The sequence below is a fragment of the Dendrobates tinctorius genome, unplaced genomic scaffold, assembly GCF_039654945.1.
Source record: "Dendrobates tinctorius isolate UK_male_01 unplaced genomic scaffold, ASM3965494v1 ptg000030l, whole genome shotgun sequence".
Classification (NCBI taxonomy): Eukaryota; Metazoa; Chordata; class Amphibia; order Anura; family Dendrobatidae; genus Dendrobates; species Dendrobates tinctorius.
Window position 1 is genome coordinate 18,545,290 of NW_027361698.1, and position 24,941 is coordinate 18,570,230.

The 24,941-nt window shown below is 42.5% G+C and overlaps 1 protein-coding gene across 18 annotated transcripts in view; it reads left to right on the plus strand.

Annotated features, from left to right (window-relative positions):
• Positions 1–24,941, plus strand: part of CAMK2D (calcium/calmodulin dependent protein kinase II delta) — a 288,504-nt gene that overhangs the window by 204,785 nt on the left and 58,778 nt on the right. For all 18 annotated transcript variants that reach the window (XM_073571883.1, XM_073571881.1, XM_073571889.1 and 15 more), the window contains exons 8-12: positions 998–1,081; positions 10,829–10,923; positions 11,007–11,129; positions 11,474–11,557; positions 12,753–12,795. In XM_073571883.1, the coding sequence (XP_073427984.1) occupies positions 998–1,081; positions 10,829–10,923; positions 11,007–11,129; positions 11,474–11,557; positions 12,753–12,795 (429 nt within the window). The remainder of the gene's footprint in view (positions 1–997; positions 1,082–10,828; positions 10,924–11,006; positions 11,130–11,473; positions 11,558–12,752; positions 12,796–24,941) is intronic.

Consider the following 24,941-nt stretch of genomic DNA (forward strand, 5'->3'; position numbering starts at 1 on the left):
GAAAGCCTAGATCATCGATATCCGATAAGCAGTGTGACACCCTGCTCCTACAGCTCAACCAAACATCAAATGCAAGCAACGTATGGAGTGAAGCACCACTGCACCGTCACACTGTTTAGTGACCACTCCTGCATACTTGCTGATCAGCTCGATTTCATTTGACCACCGCCAATCTAATATTGATGACCTATCCTGGGGAAAGGTAATAAATATCCTAGTAGGAGAAAACACTTATAATCTCTTCCTGACCTTTACTGAACATGTGCGTCACATGTCAGGTGTGCGTGTTTGGGGTAGGCTCAGGAGATGAAACTGCACAGCACTATACTGAGGGTCTGACTGTTATCCAGACATCGGCATGCGATTGCCATGATTGACGCTTTGATATCTATTCTGTAGAAGTTTCTAGTTGAAGAATGCTTTCTTCTGACAGTCGTTTTAACAAAGTCTTTTCTCTTTTAAGGGATCCTACAGGAGCCAGATTTTTTTTTTAAACAACAATAGCGTAGGCTTCTCCATTTTTCTGTATCGGTTGTAAACACTTGCCTCATATGGATAGGGCTATGCCTGAAGACTTCCTACTCTCTATTCTGTGCACACTGGTAATAGTCCCTGGAATAGGAGTCAGGTTGTGAGCAAATTCATCATTCAGCAGACTCATTTGGCAAGCGGAGTGAGATGGTTTTTCTTCACACTCTGTCTGGACGTGCTTAGAATGAACCCAACAGCCTCTCTTCTAAAAGCTTCTGACTCCTCTTTACATCTGTAGCATCAATGACCCATGTCGAGTGGTTGGACTAATACAATAATAAACCAGATGTCATGGAACCAGTTCACATCTATCCACTCTGGCATTTTAAAAGGAAACATCACAACGCAATCTGATGTCCCAAAAGCCGAAACATCGTTATATGGGAATATTAACGCTTTCACTGATCTCCTTTCTCGTATATTGAAAAGCATTTTAATTTTTTTCATATTTATGTTCTCTTTGTAGGTTTTGCTGGAACACCAGGGTATCTATCTCCAGAAGTCTTGCGAAAGGACCCTTATGGAAAACCAGTAGATATGTGGGCATGTGGTAAGTTACTGTATACCGTAATTGTTTTGGGTTGGTTAATATCTGTATTCAGCTAAGAAATAAATGTACCGCTATCTGCTCTGTTCTAATTATATAATCTATTATATACTTACCTAAAATTGTCCATCATCCACTTCCGTCCAGACGTCCTCGAATCCCACTATCCACTGCGCCGCACCGGAAGTACGTCAACCGCCATATTGGAATACCCAAGTGATGGGTATTCCAATATGGCATCCGCTGGTGGTACCAGGCCCTTGCGCAGTACCACCAGCGGGACACCCACGCCGCCGCTGGACCCCCATCAGGACCCGCCGCAGGACCCGCTGCCGGAACCCCGCTAGGACCCGCTGCCTGACTACACGCGCTGGATCTTGCCGCTGCCTGCCCACCCACCTACGTGCAGTCACAGCCGGCAGGAAAGACCGCGGCTTGCGGCCTGTGCTGGAGATCGGGTGCGGGCGCCCTCTGGTGGCTCCGCACCCCATCTCCAGCACAGGCCACAAACCACCGTCTTTCCTACCGGCTGTGACTGCACGGAGAGCACGGTAGGGGAGGGCGGGAGAGACAGCCGCCACCCCCAGTGCCACAGAGCTGCCCCCATCGTGATGTCACTGCCCTCCCGATGGGATAGCATTGGGCCCACATCTAGTGGATTATATAAAATCCACACATCAAGCGAACAAGCTTTCCGAAAGGCTGTTTAATATTTCTGCTTGCCTGTACCTAATCCTGTTTATAGAGAAGTTGTTAATGTTATTGACCCTCTCTTAGATATTTTTCTACATTTCCCTATATTGAAATCTTATGTTATAGAGTGGGAAAAATTAATCTTATTTAATCACGATGTGTCACATTTTCCTAATACATCAACCAGGTAGGGGGGGACTAGTCATGGTGACCTTCCACGTAGTATGCCCACTCTGCCTTAAAGGGAGTCTGTCACCTCATTTTAGCCCTATCAGCTGCCGGCACCGCCGTCAGGGGCTTATCTTCAGCATTCTGTTATGCTGTAGATAAGCACCCGATGTAACCTGAAAGATAAGAAAAAAGAGTTAGATTATACTCACTCCGGCGTTCAGTCCGGTCCGATGGGTGTCGCCGTCCCGTCCGGCGCCTCCCATCTTCATACGATGTCCTCCTTGCTTCTCCCTCGGCTTCTGCGCAGGCGTACTTTATTTGCCCTGTCGAGGGCAGATCAGAGTACTGCAGTGCGCAGGCGTGGGACCTCTCTGACCTTTCCCTGGCGCCTGCACACTGCAGTACTTTACTCTGCTCTCAGCAGGGCAGATAAAGTGCGCCTGTGCAGGAGCCGAGGGAGAAGCAAGGAGGAGGACATCATCGTATGAAGATAGGAGGCGCTGGACCGGACCGCGACTCACCGCACCCGAGTCCGCCCCCCAGTGAGTATAATCTAACGTGTTTTTCTTATCTTTCAGGTTTCATTGGGGGCTTATCTACAGCATTATAGATTGCTGTAGCCAAGCCCCTGATGGCAGTGGCCGCAGCTTATAGGGCTAAAATGGGGTGACAGATTCCCTTTAATTGATGTCCTGCAGGGTTTCATTCACCTTGGACGCCAATTAACGCGGAGAGGGGTCACACAAGATTTTTTGGCATGTTTTTTTTTTCTACTTAAAACCTGCTCTAAAATCAATGTCAATCAGCTTACCCTAAGGCCACGTTCAGTATTTGGTCAGTATTTTACATCAGTATGTGTAAGACAAAACCAGGAGTGGGTAGATCAGAGGAAAAGTATAATAGAAACACGTCACCACTTCTGTATTTTTCACCTGCTCACTATTGTATGTTTGCCTTGTTTCACTGTGCTCTGATATACTGCTTCCTCACCTAAGGCCGCACTCTGACCATCCATTTGCCTTTATCTTTCGCTTGATCCGCTATCTTCCTGGTATTTTTGACCCCTTGACCGTGACCTGATTATTCTTTTGTCTCAGCCTTCTGTCTATTACGCACCCTCCTGGCTTTTGACTCCTGGACTGTGACCTGAATACTCTTTTGTTTCTCTCTCACCCATGACAGCACCACGGAGAGAGGGGATCCGCCCATCAAGGACAGGAACCTACCTCTTCTCTGCCCCCAGTTGGGTTCTTGTCCTTGACGGGTGACCTATAGAACCAGCAGCAGCGGCAGCAGCTTACCTGAGGAATCCAGGGCTGTCCCATCCGTGTTCTTGACAGCGGTGAGGCCCCTGCCGCCACCGCTGCAGCCGACGGGCTCGACAGGGTGAGCGGGGGGGGGGGGACCGAGCTGCCGCTCCGGAAAGGAGGCTGGGGGAGACCCGGGACATGCGCGTGCAGCGCCATGGTACAGAGGTGTACCAATATGGCGCTGCCCTGGAAATGGATAAGATGACTTCCGGGTCCCCGCAGTCGGCGCATGCGCACGGCGCGCTCCACAGGCAGAGAGCGTTGCAGGCTGGGAGAGGAAATGACGTCACACGCCGGGAAATTTGAAAAAGGAAGAGCTGGAACCGCTCCTCGCTGGAAGCGTCCTGTAAGTATGGAGGACAGCGACCAGCAAGAGGAGCAGCCCAAGCAGCAGCCTAAGCAGCAGCACAGGAAGCAGCAACACCACCATCACCGGCAAAAGGAGGAGGACAGGTGCGAGGGTCGGTCCAGTAGCCACTCCACACAGCGCAGCAGGTCGGCTGCGAGGAGCAAGTCACCATCCTTGGATCTGCCCGTGCGGGACCTTAATCCACCTCCCGAACCGGTACCTGCAACCGCGCATACCTGGGTGAGTGATCTACGTGAATGTTCACCATTGTAATAGACTTTTTTCCCTTATTAGGGAAAGAAGAAAGAGAAAACAAAGAACAGGGAATGCCCCACCTGTAGCAGAGCTCTACCAGTCTCCTGGGATAAAAAGCTCTGCGAATCCTGCATACAGAAAGTTCTCTGTGATGAAACCCTGGATTACGCCTCGGATCTAAGAGCTGTAATCCGATCGCGTTTCAGAGTGCCCTTTCATCCCTAAAACAAAGAGGGAAAGCTAAAAATAGGGATGTAGTAGCGGGTTCCCAGTCAGAGATCTCGACGTCAGGGGAGGTTACCTCACAGACTTCGGACACCGATTCGTCATCCTCAGACGAGGAAACGGAGGGCCCTCGCTGATTTCCCCTAGATGAGGTAGACATGTTAGTAAAGGCAGTAAGGTCTACCATGGGGGTGGCAGACCCTCGGCCTGTTAGATCAGTCCAGGATATAATGTTTGGGGGACTGGGCCAAAAGAAACGCAGAGTGTTCCCACTAAACGAGAATGTACAGGGCCTGATAAAAAAAGAATGGGAAAAACCGGATAGGAAAAACTCCACGGTCCTTTCCCTTAAGAGGAAATATCCATTCGACGAGGAGGCGTCCACATCTTGGGACAAAGCCCCGAAACTAGACGTAGCGGTCGCCAAGGCCTCAAAAAAATTTGCACTCCCCTTTGAGGACATGGGCACTCTAAAAGACCCCTTAGATAAAAAGGCCAATACCTTCCTCAAGGGCACTTGGGAGTCAGCTGGGGGAAATCTTAGGCCAGTCATAGCGGCAACATGTACCTTCAGAGCCCTCATGGTATGGGTGGATCAACTAGAGAAACAGTTATGGGGAGGTACACCCAGGGAGAAAAGATCCTGGAGTCCATTCCAGTAATAAGAGGAGCGGCGGCCTTCTTAGCAGACTCATCAGCTGATTCAGTGAGGTTGTCATCCAAAGCTGCAGCCCTGTCAAATGCAGCCCGAAGAACGCTGTGGCTCAGATGTTGGCCAGGGGACTTACAGACTAAGATGAAGCTATGCTCGATCCCCTGCAAAGGAAAATTCCTATTCGGAGAGACACTGGATGACATCATCCAAAAGGCAGGGGATAAAAAGAAGGGATTCCCAAACCTGGGTCCTACAGGCTTTAAAAGGTCCTTTCGTAACAAAAAGTTTTTTCAGAGGAGACCCCCGAGAGAACAGAAATGGGATAACAGAAGGAGAGATGGGGGTTCCTCTTTGGTAACTCGTCCCGAGACAAGAAACCCTCGAAGTGACGGTTTGCCCAGGGAGGGAGGCTAAGCTTTTTTCCCCCAGCCTGGAGGAAAATATCGAACAACCCTTGGTTATTAAATCTGATAGGATCAGGCCTGAGGATAGATTTTCTCTCCCATGTCAAAAATACGTGGTAACTCCACTAAGATTTTCGATACGAGAACAAAAAGCTCTCGAAAAAGAGGTCCTAAGCTTACTAAGCAAAAGAGTCCTCCAGGAGGTTCCCCTGCAGGAGAGGGGCAGAGGGTTCTACTCCCCTCTTTTTCTGGTGACCAAGCCGGACAGTACCTTCCGGACAATTATAAATCTAAAAAGACTAAACGATTATGTCAAAAACCAGAAATTCAAAATGGAGTCAATCAAGTCAACCACCAAAATTCTCTTCCCACATTGCTTCATAACAGTATTAGATCTCAGCGACGCGTACTATCACGTCCCCATCCACAAAGACTCCCAAAAATACCTCAGACTGGCGGTCTCCATAGAGGGCGAGATAAATACAGGGCCCTGCCATTTGGAATTTCTATAGCCCCACGAGTTTTCACAAAACTAGTAGCAGAAATGATGGCCCACCTAACAGAGCAGGTTTTTTTAATAATCCCATATTTGGACGACTTTTTAATAGCAAGCAACTTGGCCCAAAAATGCAGGGAAAAGAGGGACAGAGTAACGAACACTCTACAGAACCTCGGCTGGCTTCTAAACCTGAAAAAATCGAAGTTGGAGCCCAGCAAAATTCAGGAGTTCCTAGGACTAACACTGGATTCAAACACCCAGGAGTGTTACCTTCCGGACCGCAAAAAAGAGAATTGCTCAAATGGTAGCAAGAGCAATTCAGAACCCTTCCATGACGCTAAGAAAAGCGATGTCACTACTAGAGTCCTCCGCCTGTCTGCCGGCAGTCCAATGGGCACAGCTACATACGAGCGATCTCCAATGGGATGTATTAGCCAACCAGTTAGCATTAGGAGGTCACTTGGAAGGTCACGTTACACTAGACTCCAAAACTATTCATTCCCTAGCTTGGTGGGGAAACAGAGACAACCTATCCAAAGGGATTCCCTGCGTAATAAAAATCACACATAATTACCACGGATGGTAATGGGGAGCACATATGAGCAACAAGGTGGCTCAGTGGGAATGGGGAGGTCAGGAATTAGAAGCCTCCTCGAACCAAAAGGAACTCTTGGCAGTAAGTTATGCCCTAACACACTTTCTTCCTGTGCTGCGGGGTCATCACGTCTGCATATTTTCGGACAATCAGGTGACGTTGGCCGACATAAATCACCAGGGGGGAACCAGGTCCCGGGCACTAATGAACACATCCTCCAAAATCTTCACCCTAGCCGAGACAAGCCTACTATCCCTCTCTGCACTGCATATATGGGGAACAGAAAACCAGAGAGCAGACTTTGAGTCACACCCAGTTACGCCAGGGAGAATGGGTCCTAAAACAGTCCATTTTTTGTCAGACTGTAAAAATGTGGGGAACTCCGGACATAGATCTGTTTGCCGACCACAATGCGTTTATGCTCCCGTGGACACAGGGCCTAACGTATGCCTTTCCGCCAACCATTCTCATCCCGGCGGTCATAAGAAAAGTCAGAGAGGACAAAGCAAGAATGATACTAATAGCCCGCTTCTGGCCACAAAGAACTTGGTTCTCCTGGCTGAGAATACGGTCAATAACCGACCCTTGAGTCCTACCAGATCTCCCGGACCCTCGGGCAGTGAACCTCCATTTAACAGCATGGAATTTGAAAGGGCATCGCTGAGGGAGAGGGGGTTCTCCGAAAACCTGGTTTCGACACTACAAAAGAGTAAGAAACCGATCACGACGAGAACCTATGGGAGAACTTGGAGGAAATTTCTGTCCAGCTCCGGGGCAAGGGTGCAGTATGGAGTCCAGATTGACAAAATTCTTGAATTTCTGCAAAAGGGTTTAGAACAGGGGCTGGCGACTAACACATTGAAGGTACAGATAGCAGCCCTAGGTGCCCTTTATAACCAGGACGTGGCAAGCAACCCTTGGGTAGCACGGTTTATTAGGGCTGCAGCCAGGTCTAGACCAATAATTACAAAGAAATTACCATCATGGGATCTAAACCTAGTACTATCTGCACTAACAGGCCCCTCATTTGAACCCATCCAGTCAGCACTCCTAAAAACCTTGTCAATAAAAACTGTGCTTCTAGTGGCCCTAACATCCGCTTGCAGGGTGAGCGATATTCAAGCTCTGTCAGCAACCCCACCGTTTACTAAAATTCTAGACGATAGAGTCATATTGAAACCTGACCCGGCATATCTACCTAAGGTGGCAACACACGTTCATGGGTCCCAAGAAGTAGTCCTTCCTTCTGCCCAAATCCTAGAAATAGGGGAGAGGAGAGATTTCACACCTTTTATGTGAAGAGATGCCTAGTTCGGTACTTAGAGGCCACCAAGGGATGTAGGAAGGAAGGCTCTCTCTTTGTGTGTTTCCAGGGACCTCGGAAGGGACTCAAGGCATCTAAGAGTACCCTAGCAAGGTGGATAAGGGATGCGATTGCCCTGGCATATTCATCCAGTGGGAATACCATCCCGGAGGGTTTAAAAGCTCATTCCACAAGGGCAATGGCGACCTCATGGGCAGAAAGATCAGAGATATCGATAGAACAGATCTGTAAGGCGGCAACCTGGTCAACACCTTCTACCTTTTTCAGACACTATTGTTTAGATCTAGCCTCTACGTCTGACCTGACCTTCGGGAGAAGGGTCCTTCAGGCTGTGGTCCCTCCCTAAGCAGCTACCAATCTCTAATTCTCTCCGTGGTGCTGTCATGGGTGAGAAAGAATAGCTTAGTTACTCACCGATAACGGTGTTTCTCAGAACCCATGACTGCACCCGCTTATTCCCCCATTCACGTGTGCTTTGAGCACGGTTTACTTTTCGTAGAGTGTTTTCGTTTAGGCACGGTGCTTCTTGATGATATACAATATTATGTTATGTATATACTTTTGTTAACTAACCTGGAGACCCTCTGATGCTCTGTAACCAACTGGGGGCGGAGGAGAGGTGCCGCCCTTTTATCTGTAGGTTCCTGTCCTTGATGGGCGGATCCCCTCTCTCCGTGGTGCTGTCATGGGTTCCGAAAAAAACACCGTTATCGGTGAGTAACTAAGCTAATCACCTCTCTATGATGTACCATCCTAATTTTTTGATTACCCAGCCTTGCGGCTTGCCGGTGAATTGTGACTAACATCACAAAAGGTTATTGCTTTTATTGAGTCATCAGCTGATGCTCCACATGTGAAAGATTGGCCAACTTTTCTATCCAGCTTGGACCTTGATCACCGTAGACCAAAGAAGCAGGAGTGTTACTAGAACTTATATTACTTTATATTACCATATCCGCATTATCCACGCTGCTACTTCTTCTCTGTTAGGCTGTGATCAAGGTCTAATGTGGATCGAAATGTTGGCCAGCATATGATGGTGAGTGAATAAAATTTTGGGGTGCTGGGTTTCTTTTAGTTAATATTTTTTTTGACTATCCCTACCACAAGAGCACTCATTACAGCCAGGAGTGCCAACCAAATTGTTTTACTAAAATGTAGGATAATAACATTTTCTGATGACAGGAACTCTTTTAAGGGGAATCAAATAGAGCTCCTGATTTGCGTTTTAGTAATATTAAATGAATTGACTAGTGGAACAGTAACGCCACTTGTCAGTTCAATGAGGAATAGAAGAAAGTCATGTTGTTTCCTCTATTCTATAAATGATATCCGAACGTAAAGTATTAGCAGCTATATGTAAAGAACACAATTACCTTCATTTTAAATCCTACTATATAGTTATACTTTAGATTAAAGCAAGTAATACTATACTGTTAAGCTGCCTTTATACTGAAAGATGATCGTGAATGAGCTTTCCTAAAAATGCTCCTTTCACTATCATCTTTCATTGTAAACAGGCTACTGATCACCAGATGAACAAGCAAAACACTTGTTCACCATGTGACATTATCAGCACAAAAGTTTGTCGTTCTTGTTTGTGCATCGTCCTGTGTAAATGGGACTTACGCTGCTGAGAATAATGGCAGCCTACGTGCACTGAGTGATCTAGTACAGATTGCTCAGTGCGCATCATTTACCGCGGCGTGCATGTGTTAACAGCCTATTAAATGATCATTGATTAATCAATGTAATGCTCATATTGTGCCGCTGGTCAGTTGGTGTAAACTGATTTTTGTTCTCCTCCTGGATCTGACGTCATGCGTCGATAGACACAACTGCACATCATTATGTGATAATAGCTTGTAATATTGCCTCAGCAAATGTATCACCTACTATGCATTAGCCTCTCTGCTCAATGTCAGATTGGGCACGAAATACTATAAAAAATAAATGTGCTGTCAAGTTTACAGCAAAATGACATTCTGGAAACTGACGAGGAATCAAAACGCAAAGGGCACTAATATTTAATAGTAGTTTTTTTTTATCTGCATTGAGTACACTGCACTAATCAACATGGCGCATGCCTTGCTGAATGTGGCACAGCTACAGAACCGTGACATGTTTCTTATTATACAGAAGGGCTTCACTGGTGGTTCACGTCTTCTTTTTTTTTTTTTTTTTTTTTTAGTGCAGTCATTGCACATGACTAGTGAGTGACATGATTACTTTTTGGGGAAAAAGACAGAGACAGAAGTAGTTGGTATAAAATAAAGAGATAAGTGTTACCAAACCACCGTAACTCCAGCCCAACCACTCTGCTGGTCTTTGCCAGCACTGATAGTGATAATGTCCCATCCATTCAGTCACATGACCTCTGAGGTCATTAGTTATAGGGTCCAGTGACTGATGGGACATTCCCACTGAAGGGGATGACTCTGTCTTTAAGTCACCTGTGGCTAATTGGTGGCCTTAGCAGTCATGTGGCTGAAAGGATGGGACACCTTCAGTTCTGGCTCCTAGAGCTTGGAGAGGTAAGAAACAGTTATAATGACCTCTTTACTCTTTTGGAAAACATGTATTACTACCACTTATTCACAAAAAAGAAATGTTCAGCTTTAATTGATGAAAAAAAAACTTTGAGCTCTCAGGATGTGCACGGAAACTGAACCCCAGATGGAAGGATGATCTCTAGGACACATGAAAAAAACTGTAATCTTGTCCAGCACTCAATTTCTAGGTAAAAAGAGAGCTTTATTGATCCATTGAAAAGATATGAGAGAAACACACGTTTCAAAACAGGTCATCTTGACAAACAAAATCTACGCGTTTTGAACCTAGAAATCTGTACGGTTGTTAGTCATGGCATAGTGGTAAGTCAGTTCCTTGTTCAATTTACATGTCTGAAGTAAATGACTTCTCTAAAGAATAGTACATATTTCTAGGTTCAAAATGCAAAGGAATTTTTTCAGGATCTCCTGTTTTTAAACTTGTGTGGTATATATCTTTTTAATGGATCAATAAAGCTCTTTTATTTACTTGGAGACTGAGTGATGAACAAGATTACTGTTTTTCACATGATCACCACTTAACAGCATTAAGAAATATACTGAAAATGGATTTTGAAAAAACTATTTTTATTTAGTGATTGACTTTAATTTGCATAAGATAAGGCTACAAAGTTGGACTGCAAAAAATAAATTAATGCAGCACTGCAAACAAAACCAAAGGATAGTTAATAATATAATGTATAATAATCCTGTCCCATAGGTGTCATTCTATACATCCTACTGGTAGGTTACCCTCCATTCTGGGATGAGGACCAACACAGACTGTATCAGCAGATCAAGGCTGGTGCCTATGATGTAAGTACTTGAATGGTAGTGATCATCGATTGACAGGATTATCCTACGGCTTTTTAACTTCTATTTTTTGTTTAAAATGTCAGTTTCCATCGCCAGAATGGGATACTGTGACTCCTGAAGCCAAAGATCTGATCAATAAAATGCTTACAATCAATCCAGCCAAAAGAATCACTGCATCCGAAGCTCTCAAACATCCGTGGATCTGTGTAAGTCCATCATGACCAGAAATGGTCAGACCTACTGCAAATACTATCCTGAAACAGCAGTCTATTCAAGAAGACTTGTCTGGTAAATGAGCCTACCTAGTGGATAGTGTTCCATTGGATTGGTAGCCTGAGATATACTATTGCAATGATATCCTTGCATCTTGTTGGAAACAGCATGGTTAATTTTTTGCCTATTTATATATGGGCTCAGGCATCAAATCTCTAGTTTTGTAGCGGATTAAAAAAAAAGACTGTATTGTATCTTTAGAAACAGCTGCAATATTCTAATATGTCTCTCCTCCTTCCCCTACAGTCTAATCATGTCATTTTTCTTTTCCTTACAGCAACGTTCCACTGTTGCGTCCATGATGCACCGACAAGAAACTGTAGACTGTTTGAAGAAGTTTAACGCAAGAAGGAAGCTAAAGGTAAGTGTCTATCGGGAATAGGAAGCAATGATAAATGGAAGTAAAATGTATAAATCTGCTGATGAGTCTATTGTATGAAATACTGTAGTTCAGTAAATTCAAGGAGTCAAATTTAATAAATTATTCAGGATTCTTCCAAAAGGGACAGGGAACACCCAGCTGTCTCCTAATACTTCATTTACATACGGTGCAGGAAAATATTTCAGTCAATTACTGAATGTTTAAGAGGTGACTCTACAATGCTTGTATCTAGTTAAATTCTAGTACTACAATCTTGACTACACCTGTATATATAGCATAGATGAGGTGTGATAACTGACTTTGTCTTTAAGTTGACTTCTTTATATTAGCGTCATTATTACAGTACACAAACTGATTATTGTAGACGTTTACTCACTAATCTTCCCTCCTGGATGATATTCTTATTGCATAGAGACCATTAGACACCATCCAATCTGTTACATCAAATAATCCAGCAGTAGAAGAAACCACTTGTACAATATCCAGACATTATTACAAATTATTAAAATATACAAGCAGGATACCATCTAAAAGTCGGAGGCATTATTGACATGGCGCTATACTCCCTTCAAACTACATAGTCACCCTTGTGACAGGAAGTAAGCTTTGTAACACACTATAACATTATTCAACTTTTAACAATAATTTATCCATCATATATTACTGCATGAGCATATTGTTATTAACATACTAGTCTTGCTCTTAAAGATGATCACAGTGTGATCTGGCTCAGACTGGCTAGCAGGGGGGGCAGGCGAATCCCCTGGTGGGCCTCTGTGCAGACGTCGACATTGTCCTTCATAAGTTGGTACCATACACTTGATTCACTATGTATCGAGAAAAGAAGCATCCTATCGTTCAGTTAACAAAATTTCCTAGTGTATAGAAGTAGAGGTAAGTTTATGAATTAGGATAATATATTTGTATGTAGCTGAACAGCGGCCCAACAGATTCACGGTTACTGGTGAGCCCTTGGCACACCAGTCCGACAATGTGTGTGATATCACTAAAAGTTGTCTAGAAATATTTATGGCATCCCATGCAAAGGAGAATTGCTTCTGAAATTGACCTAACCATTGACGTTGTTTTTAATGAATACCCATAACATTTTCTGAAACAGTCTGTTCGCTGAATCTGTACTTGTGGTTCAACAAATCTAATTTCTCTCTTCAAGGGGGCTATACTGACCACCATGCTCGCTACAAGAAACTTTTCAGGTATGTTGGTTGGAGGTTCACATTTTTTCCCCATGTATCAATGCTATAACTAATTATTTCTACATGAAAAGCTAAACAGGAAGTTGTGTTTTTATATGTTACATTTAATATATTTAATTAGCCATTCAATAAGTAACAAAAACACCTGCTTGAATGTAATTTCAGGTCACAGTATGGCTAAAAAACAACTTGCACGTCAACCAAGAGATGGGAAATTATAAAGGGAAGGGGGTATACGGTTAAAGGATTTGTCCCTACTGTGGAACCCCTCCTTTTTGTATGACCTATTTGGGCTTCTGAATATCATAGCTGGAGACCTTCACAAGGATGTAGTTGTCCATTCTGTATTAGAAAGCATTGACAACTAGTAGAAACTGCAGGTCCTATTCTGATTGACCCTCTACAATCCTTTATTAATTGGTTGGCGATTTCAATTTTAATGGACAAAATTCCCTTCAGTGGTTGCTTGAGGGGAAATATGTATCTGGACAGCTTTGTGTTGTCAATTAATGACCAAGGGCTTCAGAGGCTAGAGGCAAATAATGTGATTGCAGGAGTAACTTTCTTTTACATGTGAGGGGGTTTCCATTTGGGAATCACTTTTAAACAAAGTGATGATATACTGTGCACCTATATCTGCATACAGGGGCATATATTACTATCCCTACTGGTTTGGGAATACATTTGTAGTCTACTCTATACCTCAAGTGTAGTTCTGGTTTCAGAATTATCCAGCTCAATTTAATAGGTTATACTTTAATCCGAAATTATCCACTATGCTCTCACTAGCAGAGTTGATGCTGCTCCAGATAGAAAATTAGATTTATTTTATCCTGCATCTTTTTTGCTTGCTTCGTAGAAATATACATATATAAAAAAAAAAATTGTGTTTTTTTTTTTTTTTTTTTTTACTATAGTGATGAGCCATCGTGTTTGGATAACGTGTTATCTGAGTATCTTGGGCTTGCATGGATAATACATTCATGTCTCTGCAGCTGCATGTTTTGCGGTGGTAGACAGATGCAACACAAAGCAATCTCCTCATGTATTGCGGCTGTTTACCGCTGCAAAACATCTTGGCCATGTCTCCCATAATCGGGAGTTCTCATTCGGCCGAGCGGTTCCTATGTTCTCTGCGAGAAACCCACGACTGAAACATCGACTATACAGTAACTTAATGATCTCTGTGGGTCTGACAGCTGGACCCTCCACTGATCCTGAGACTGGGGCTCTGCAGAGCCTCCTTTAAAGGATGCTATTGTCTGGCATGCCCAGCCATCAGTATGTATGTATGGGGGATAACTTAAAAGCTTGGTACATTTAGTACATTGGGGTTATTCAATTTTGCCACTATAGTAAGTTTTCAACATTTTTTTCCCATCTTTTAGTTTTGCTTCTATTACTGCCTACTGTTTTGTTCACGTTATCCAGCATTATTTGTTATTTTATACCATTCATTGCTCAATAGTATAAAGGAGATCCATTACAAATGTTAAATTTAAAGGGGTCTTCCACAACTTGACAATTGCAGCCTAATTTCTTCAGACCCAATTGTTCCAGCGATATAGGTGCCGCTGTTCCTGAATAGTAAGCGCCTAACAAGACCAAAGATGTCTAAACATACCATCACGATCCTATAAATGAGTGGTGGATGAATTGTGGGCAAAATAGAATATGAAGCCTTTCATTGTTATCCAAAGCCGTTTTATGTGTCTCGAAGCTTGCCAAACACAAGACTATAATGATTAGGTTAAATGTACATTAACAGGTAACACAAAAAGCTTAATAATGGGGCGATTTGTGGTGGCATTTACTTATTAAACTAAAGATGTATATGTTTCAGTGCAATGTGATAATACATATTGCTCAAAACTCCATGTCTATCTACACCCAGAGAAATGTTCTTGTATTCTCATATGTGTGTTGAGACTTGACTTACTAATGGGTGAAACATTTTTTGCTTACTTGCCTTTTTGAATTATACTTTTCTACACTTCTTGCCTTTAAGAGCAATTTTACCCAAAGATTTATAGCAAACTTTAGCAGTTGTCACTTCTGGTTAAAGATGATATGGCCAATTTTCTATAAACAGCCAAGCATCTTAATGCTTACCTTACTTTATGCTAATATATGCATCATTTTTTAAGTAGATTTCTTACCTAAGATGTTCTCTTACTTTTTGTCTTAAAGGGGTTTTCCGTTTTCAGAAAACTCACGTCCCTAGGCACCCTTTGTTTTTCTTTAAAACAAAAAAACCCCTGAGTTTTACTCTCCAAAGTCTGCTTCCCCCCCCCGCGGTGTCTGTTATTGTTTACAGCACTGACAACATGACAGTCGGTGAGCTTTCATTGGGCTCACCCATCAATGTGACATCCGTGCTGCAGGCAGTAACAGACACTGGGAACACCAGTGGAGTCTAGCACTGGACCCATCCATGGTAAATAAAGCACAGCCTTTTTTTTTTTTTTTTTTAATACAAACAGCAGCTGAGGTCAGTGGCTTTCTGAAAATGGAAAACCCCTCTAAGCTTTATGCCGCGCTCTGCTGCTTGTGATTGAGAGCTTTCTGTCAGCTCTTACAAGCAGAAGGCAGGGGACAACAGTGTGACCCTTCATCAGATGGAGTACATCATTCAGTAAACTGCAGTGTTAGTTAGGGAAGTTGTTTAACAAAAGGACATAAGTTGCATTTATCTGAACAAGTGCAGTATTATGAGACTCCAATCCCCCTCTACCAGAGGCATGATAAAATATGTTGGATGAAAGGCTGTACAGAAAACTGATTTTAGAGCACCAAATCAGAGATGTAGTCGTCAAGATGGTCGATGACTCAGATTTGGCACATTAAGTAAAATAGGTATACACAAGGGAATACAGGAGAACCAACAAATTATTCCATAGTAACAGGTTATACTCTGCTATATAGACCAAAAATTAAAAAAAATGCTTCTTCAATGATCATGTGATGGTATTAGTATATATGGTCTTGTATGCCGCATCATAAGTTGTAGTTTAAGGCAATGCGGTTGCATTCCTGGTACCTATCTATAAACTATATACTAGTGTTATTTTCAGACTGAGTTGATAGAAGCCAGAATCTGTACTTTTCTGACATGTATCAGGCTGGCCACAGACAGGTTAGAGTGCTACAGAAATTAGGCATTTATTTAACAAATTCCTAGTAGTAGACCTTGGTTTATGAAATCACATTCTGTTAGGTTTTCACTACTAGAAGTAGAAAATGAAGTGACTGACTGCAAAATGTTGTACAGGTTGGAGCCATATTAAGTTGTCAAATACAAGATATTTTACCGGTGCAATAAATGTTAAAGAACCTTCTGCCAGACCTCTATTTTACACCCTTTAGAAAGTCTATCTCTTAAGAAGTTTCATCCAATTCCATGCAACTTTTACAGCTTTTACCAATCTGTTAGAGTAAAGCCGCATCTCATTCCAGCAGTCTAATATATTTATGCATTTTCATAGATACGATGCATTTCAGTTATAGCGCGAGTTCACATTGGAAATATTTAATGGGTAATTTCTGAGTCTCACAGTTCTCAAGTTTTTAATTTGTAAACCTTTGGTGAATTATGCACAGATGGTTCTAGTTGCTGAAAGTGGTGAAACAAGAATTATTGAATGATGTTGTAATAACTATCATTCTGGTGTACCCTTGTGAGTCAATTTACTTGGTATTTAAATATTTAAAATATTGAGTTTGTTAAAATATCTCTCATCCATTGAATTCTAAGGTTGTGTGCACACGATGTGTTTTTTTAAGCGTTTCCGCAGCGTTTGAGCCGGCTCAGACGCTGCAGAAACGCTTAAAAGATTAATCAAATTAATTAGCATGCGTTTTTGGCTTTCTGTGCCAATGCATGCGTTTTTAACCGCTCAGGAATCGCTTAGCGGCTAAAAACGCAGCATGCTCATTAATTCCCGCATTGCTGAGCGTTTTTAGCCATCCCCAATGATCCCAGAAATCGCGTGTCAAAAAACGCGTCAAAATCGCGTCAAAAAACGAGCGGAAAAAGACGCACGATTTCTGGAAAGGGGATCCTTTTCCTGAGCGTTTAAAAACGCTAGCGTGTGCACATAGCCTAAAACTCATTTCTTTACCTTAATGACCCATTAAATATTTGAAAAGAGCAGATGTCCTCAACGAGGTTTCTCCATTATTATTAAATCCTCGGTATTAATAGAGCATACTTTATATTTTGTATTAATTTTCAGGGTTTTTGGGCTAATTTCGGACAATAATGAGGATCTTTTTTAAGTGAGACTACACTCCCCATTAAATCTGATCCATTTGTTTGCATTGCATGACATTTACATTAGCTGCTCATACAACTGTGGTTATAATTGTGTTGGTTTTTTTTTAATTTTCCTTTTTCTAATTTTCCTTTTTATGTGGATTGTGTTTCATGTGAGGTAAGATAAAAAAAAAATGGATTCCTCTCACCTCTATTCATTTAATCTGTGCTTGCTAGAAAAGAATGATTCTACTCATCTGTCCTCGATAACTGCTTAGCTGCTCTCATCTGTAATACTAATATCTATTTTTTTATTACGCCTTTAATGCTTCAAACGCCTGTCAACTTTTCTATTCGGTTTCTGTACCTTAATTAATAATGCACGGAAAAAAATGGAAAGGAATAAAAAAAAAAAAACTGTTAGAGGGGCACAATGATATTAGCAGAAATCTAATATTCCAGTTTATTGGGACCACTGTTATGGAAAGAATTTACAATAGATACACCTTCAAGACTGAGGGTATGTGCACACGCTGCGGATTCTGCTGCGTTTCCGCAGCGTTTTTGGCTCTGCAGAAACGCAGCAGATTTTGCTGCGTTGTACAGTACCTTTATTTCCTATGGAAATAAAAAAAAGCTGTGCACATGCTGCGTTTTTTTCTGCGCGGTTTTGCTGTGGTTTACAATCCGCAGCATGTCAATTGTTTGGTGCAGAAACGCTGCGGTTTTACACCTCCTCCATTATGAGGTGTGAAACCGCAGGGCAAAACCGCAGAAAAAAACGCAGATAATCCGCAGAAAAACCACAGCACTTTGTCCTGCGGATTTCCTGCGGTTTTCTCTACAAAATCCGCAGAGACTAAAAACTACGTGGGAACATACCCTAAAGCAGCAAATGATGACATCAGCTTAGGCACATCTACATTCACTTTTAAATCCTGGAGAGAATGCTTTTCTCTTTTTAATATTTACACAGTTCTGGTATTTTAGGAAAACAGATCCAAGTAAGTACTTTATATTTAAAGCTCTGTTCACATTGGCGTCATAAACAATCTGTAGCATGATGTATACAGTGGTACTACTCCAATCAAACATAACTGAATTTGCAATTGAAACTCATAATACAGCCTTCGCCATGGATGTAAATGGGGATTAGCAGTCACAATAAAGGGCCCTTTACACATAGCGATATCGCTAGCTAGTGTATATCGCTAAAGCGTCACGATTTTGTGACGCAGCAGCGATATCACTAGCGATATCGCTACATGTGACACTTACCTCCGACCGGCTCCCCCGCTGGCTATCGCTGATCGTGCGAGATTGGTCTGGTCTATTTCACGTCGTCGGCTTCCTGCTGGCGCCAAAGAGCGAGCCATGGACGCAGGCGGAAGACGGTCACCCTCGCCGCGTCTGACAGGTGAGTAAGACCGCTGCTGCATCGCTAGTGAGATCTACCTGTTTGGCAGCTCACTAGCAACCATTTAGCGATGCACCAGCGATCCTCACCGGGTCATATCGTGGTCGGGATCGCTGGTGCATCGCTAAATGTAACGAGGCTTTAAGCATCCCTGTATAAATATTGGGAGCTTTCTTTCACTTTACTATTGACAAAGGGTCAATAAAAGGTCCTTGTAAGGATGAGAAATATAACTCAAACTGCACACTATTTCAAGTGGTTCCCCATTACTACAACAGGTGAAATACGGTGAGTATTGAACACGTTACCAATTTTCTAAGTAAATACATTTCTAAAGGTGCTATTGACATGAAATTCACACCAGATGTTAGTAACAACCCATCCAATTTACACAGGCAAAGAAATCAAACCATAGATGTCCATAAATTAAGTTATGAGAAATGACATGGAAAAGGTATTGAACACGCTTGCTGAAATTTAATTAATACTTTGTTACAAAAGCCTTTGTTGGTGATGACAGCTTCAAGACACCTCCTGTATGGAGAAACTAGTCGCATGCATTGCTCAGGTGTAGTGTTGAGCATTCCGATACCGCAAGTATCGGGTATCGGCCGATACTTGCTGTATCGGAATTCCGATACCGACTTCCGATATTTTTTCAATATCGGAATTCGGCATCGGAATCGGAAGTTCAGTTGATTGACAGCCTGACGTCATCATGATGCGCGGTGTGTGCGCATCATGATGCGCCGTCATTTCGGGCCTTCCGGGGGTCTCTGCCGGCCTGCCGGGGGGCTGTGCCGGCCTGCCGGGGGGCTGTGTGGACTGCCCGGGGTCTGTACCGGCCTGCCGGGGGGCTGTGCCGGCCTGCCGGTGGTCTGTGCACCCTGTGGGGGTCTGTACCGGCCTGCCGGGGGGGCTGTGCCGGCCTGCCGGTGGTCTGTGCACCCTGTGGGGGTCTGTACCGGCCTGCCGGGGGGCTGTGCCGGCCTGCCGGTGGTCTGTGCACCCTGTGGGGGTCTGTACCGGCCTGCCGGGGGGCTGTGCCGGCCTGCCGGGGGGCTGTGCTGATGTCCGGGGGTCTGTGCAAGCATCGTCCGATGGGACTACAAGTCCCATCTGGCGATGCCTGCTACCATGACAGTGATTGACACATTAGCCAATGATGGGACAGTAGTAGTCCCATCATCCGGCTAATGTGTTAAATGTTAAAAAAAAAAAAAATACTACATACATACTACATGCTACATACATACTACATGCTACATACATACTACATATATACTACATACATACTACATACATGCTACATACATGCTACATGCATGCTACATACATATTACATACATACTACATGCATGCTACATGCATGCTACATACATACATGCATGCTACATACATACTACATGCATGCTACATACATACTACATGCATGCTACATACATACTACATGCATGCTACATACATACTACATGCATGCTACATACATACATACTACATATATACTACATGCATGCTACATACATACTACATGCTACATACATACCACATACATGCTACATACATACTACATATATACTACATATATACTACATACATACTACATGCATACTACATGCATGCTACATGCATGCTACATACATACTACATGCATGCTACATACATACTACATGCTACATACATACCACATACATACTACATACTACATATATACAACATGCATGCTACATACATACTACATGCTACATACATACTACATGCTACATACATACCACATACATGCTACATACATGCTACATATATACTACATACATACTACATACATACTACATGCATGCTACATACATACTACATGCTACATACATACCACATACATACTACATACTACATATATACAACATGCATGCTACATACATACTACATGCTACATACATACTACATGCTACATACATACCACATACATGCTACATACATGCTACATATATACTACATACATACTACATACATACTACATGCATGCTACATACATACTACATGCTACATACATACCACATACATACCACATACATACCACATACATACCACATACATACCACATACATACCACATACATACCACATACATACTACATACATACTACATATATACTACATGCATGCTACATACATACTACATGCTACATACATACCACATACATGCTACATGCATACTACATGCATACTACATGCATACTACATGCATACTACATGCATGCTACATGCATGCTACATACATACTACATGCTACATACATACCACATACATACTACATACATACTACATACATACTACATGCTACATACATACTACATATATACTACATGCATGCTACATACATACTACATACTACATACATACCACATACATACTACATACATGCTACATACATACTACATATATACTACATGCATGCTACATACATACTACATATACTACATGCATGCTACATACATACTACATATATACTACATGCATGCTACATACATACTACATACATACTACATGCTACATACATACCACATATATACTACATACATACAATACATTCATACAATACATACATAGACATACAGTACATATAACATAGAGTAACATACTTACCAATACTTGTCACATTGTTCCCCGAAGCCATTGTCTTTTCCGGAATAAATATTAACATAACAAACCACAAAAATACTCACCCACGATCCGAAGCAGTCCACGAGTGTGTCCCACGACGATCTTGGGTAGAGAACTGCAGCATCAGATGATGCTGCCGTTCTCTACGGGCTGCAGGAATCCAATGACGGAAGGTAGGTATCCTTCCGCACTGTATTCCTCCGCCACTTAAAAAAAAAAAGTCCCTAGTCTCACTTTATGCCATTGCTGTGTGGGAAATTCCCACACAGCAATGGCATAAAGTGAGACTAGGGACTTTTTTTTTTTTTAAGTGGCGGAGGAATACAGTGCGGAAGGATACCTACCTTCCGTCATTGGATTCCTGCAGCCCGTAGAGAACGGCAGCATCAGCTGATGCTGCAGTTCTCTACCCAAGATCGTCGTGGGACACACTCGTGGACTGCTTCGGATCGTGGGTGAGTATTTTTATGGTTTGTTATGTTAATATTTATTCCGGAAAAGACAATGGCTTCGGGGAACAATGTGACAAGTATTGGTAAGTATGTTACTCTATGTTATATGTACTGTATGTCTATGTATGTATTGTATGAATGTATTGTATGTATGTAGTATATATGTGGTATGTATATGTAGCATGTAGTATGTATGTAGCATGCATGTAGCATGCAGTATGTATGTAGCATGCATGTAGTATATATGTAGTATGTATGTAGCATGCATGTAGCATGCAGTATGTATGTAGCATGCATGTAGTATATATGTAGTATGTATGTAGCATGCATGTAGTATATATGTATGAATGTATGTAGCATGTAGTATGTATGTGGTATGTATGTAGCATGTAGTATGTATGTAGTATGTATGTAGCATGCATGTAGTATGTATGTAGTATATATGTAGTATGTATGTAGCATGTAGTATGTATGTAGCATGCATGTAGTATATATGTAGCATGTATGTAGTATGTATGTGGTATGTATGTAGCATGTAGTATGTATGTAGCATGCATGTAGTATATATGTAGTATGTATGTAGCATGTAGTATGTATGTAGTATATATGTAGTATGTATGTTGCATGTAGTATGTTGCATGTAGTATGTATGTAGCATGCATGTAGTATATATGTAGTATATATGTAGCATGTATGTAGTATGTATGTGGTATGTATGTAGCATGTATGTATGTAGCATGCATGTAGTATATATGTAGTATGTATGTAGCATGTAGTATGTATGTAGCATGCATGTAGTATGTATGTAGCATGTAGTATGTATGTAGCATGCATGTAGTATATATGTAGTATGTATGTAGCATGTAGTATGTATGTAGCATGCATGTAGTATATATGTAGTATGTATGTAGCATGTAGTATGTATGTAGCATGTATGTAGCATGCATGTAGTATATATGTAGTATGTATGTAGCATGTAGTATGTATGTAGCATGTAGTATGTATGTAGCATGTAGTATGTATGTAGCATGTAGTATGTATGTAGCATGTAGTATGTATGTAGCATGCAGTATATATGTAGCATGCAGTATGTATGTAGCATGCATGTAGTATATATGTAGTATGTATGTAGCATGTAGTATGTATGTAGCATGCATGTAGTATATATGTAGTATGTAGTATGTATGTAGCATGCATGTAGTATATATGTAGTATGTAGCATGTAGTATGTATGTAGCATGCATGTAGCATGTACTATGTATGTAGCATGCATGTAGTATATATGTGTTATGTATGTAGCATGTAGCATGCATGTAGCATGCATGTAGTATGTATGTAGTATGTATGTAGTATATATGTGGTATGTATGTAGCATGTAGTATGTATGTAGCATGTATGTAGTATGCATGTTGTATGTATGTAGCATGTAATTTTTTTTTTTTTTTTTTACATTCAACACATTAGCCGGATGATAGGACTATTACTGTCCCATCATTGGCTAATGTGTCAATCACTGTCATGGTAGCAGGCATCGCCCGATGGGACTTGTAGTCCCATCGGACGATGCCTGCACAGACCCCCGAAGCCTGCACAGACCACCGGCAGGCCGGCACAGCCCCCCGGAGCCTGCACAGACCACCGGCAGGCCGGCACAGCTCCCCGGCAGGCCGGCACAGCCCCCCGGCAGGCCGGCACAGCCCACCGGAGCCTGCACAGACCACCGGCAGGCCGGCACAGCCCCCCGGCAGGCCGGCACAGACCACCGGAGCCTGCACAGACCCCCTGGCAGGCCGGCACAGCCCCCCGGAAGGCCCGTACAGACCCCAGAGAGGCTGTACAAGGGCAGGAAAGGGTTTTTCTTATTCCGATACCGGAAGTCCCATAGACTTGAATGGGACTTCCGGTATCGGAATCGGCGATACCGATACTTTTTTTAAAGATCGGCCGATACCATCCGATACGATACTTTGAAGTATCGGACGGTATCGCTCAACTTTACTCAGGTGTGATTTTTGCACATTCTTCTACACAAACACTCTTCAAATCTTGAAGGTCCCATGGGCTCCTTCTATGAACTGAGCTTTAGTTTCTTTCATACATTTTCTATTGGATTCCGGTCATGTGATTGGTTGGGCCATTCTAGCAGCTTTATTTTCTTTCTCTGAAACCAATTGAGAGTTTCCTTGGCTGTGTGTTTGAGATAATTGTCTTGCTGAAAAGTCCAGCCTTGTTTCATCTTCACCATTCTGGTAGATGGCAGCAGATTTTCATCAAGAATGTCTCCGTATATTTGTCCATTCATCCTTCCTTCAAGGCAATAAAGCCTGTCAGTGCCGTATACTGGAAAACAGCCCCACACATGTTCTCACCTCCAAACTTCACTGTTGATATGGTGATTATGGGGTGATATGAAGTGCCTTTTGACCTCCAAACATGGTATGTATTATTATATCCAAAGAGTTCAATTTTGGTCTCATCTCACCAGAATATATTTTCCCACCGATGCCTCTACCTTGTGCCAGTCATTACACTGGCTAACCATCCACTCCAGAATTCAGTATAAACTTATTACCCTCACCCACAAAGTCCCCCATGGCTCAGCACCACCCTACATCTCCTCCCTTGTTTCAGTATACCACCCTACCCGGGCCCTTCGCTCTGCTGATGACCTGAGGTTAGCATCCATAATAATCAGAACCTCCCACTCCCGTCTCCAAGACTTTACACGTGCTGCGCCAATTCTTTGGAAAGCACTTCCCAGGTCAATATGATTAGTCCCCAATCCCCACAATTTTAAGCGTGCCCTGAAAACGCATTTATTCAGACTGGCTTAACGCCTCAACACATTAACCTAATCTATCTCTGTGTGGCACAGCCAAAAGTTTTACCATAACCAGGTTCCCCGCATCATGTTCCCACATGCTTTATGCATCCATTAGCCCTCTGTGTCTGTACTGTTACACACTTAACATTATGGCTGGTCCATACAATCAGGGCAACTGTTACCACCCACCTTTCGTGTCTACCTCTTTCCTCATAGACTGTAAGCTTGCGAGCAGGGCCCTCATTTCTCTTGGTATTTGATATAATCTATGTGATTATTGTTATGCTGTAATGTCTATTGTCTGTACAAATCCCCTCTGAAATGTAAAGTGCTGCGGATATGTCGGCGCTATAGAAATAAAATTTATTAATATTATTATTATTATTCCCAGTATTTCACAGGCTTGTCTAAATGTTGTTGAGCAAACTATAAACGCGCTTGAACGTGCTTTTTGTTCTGCAATGCAGTCTTGCATGGTGAGCTTGTATACAGGCCATGGAGGTTGAGTGCAGTGCTTATTGTTTTCTTTGGAACAATTGTA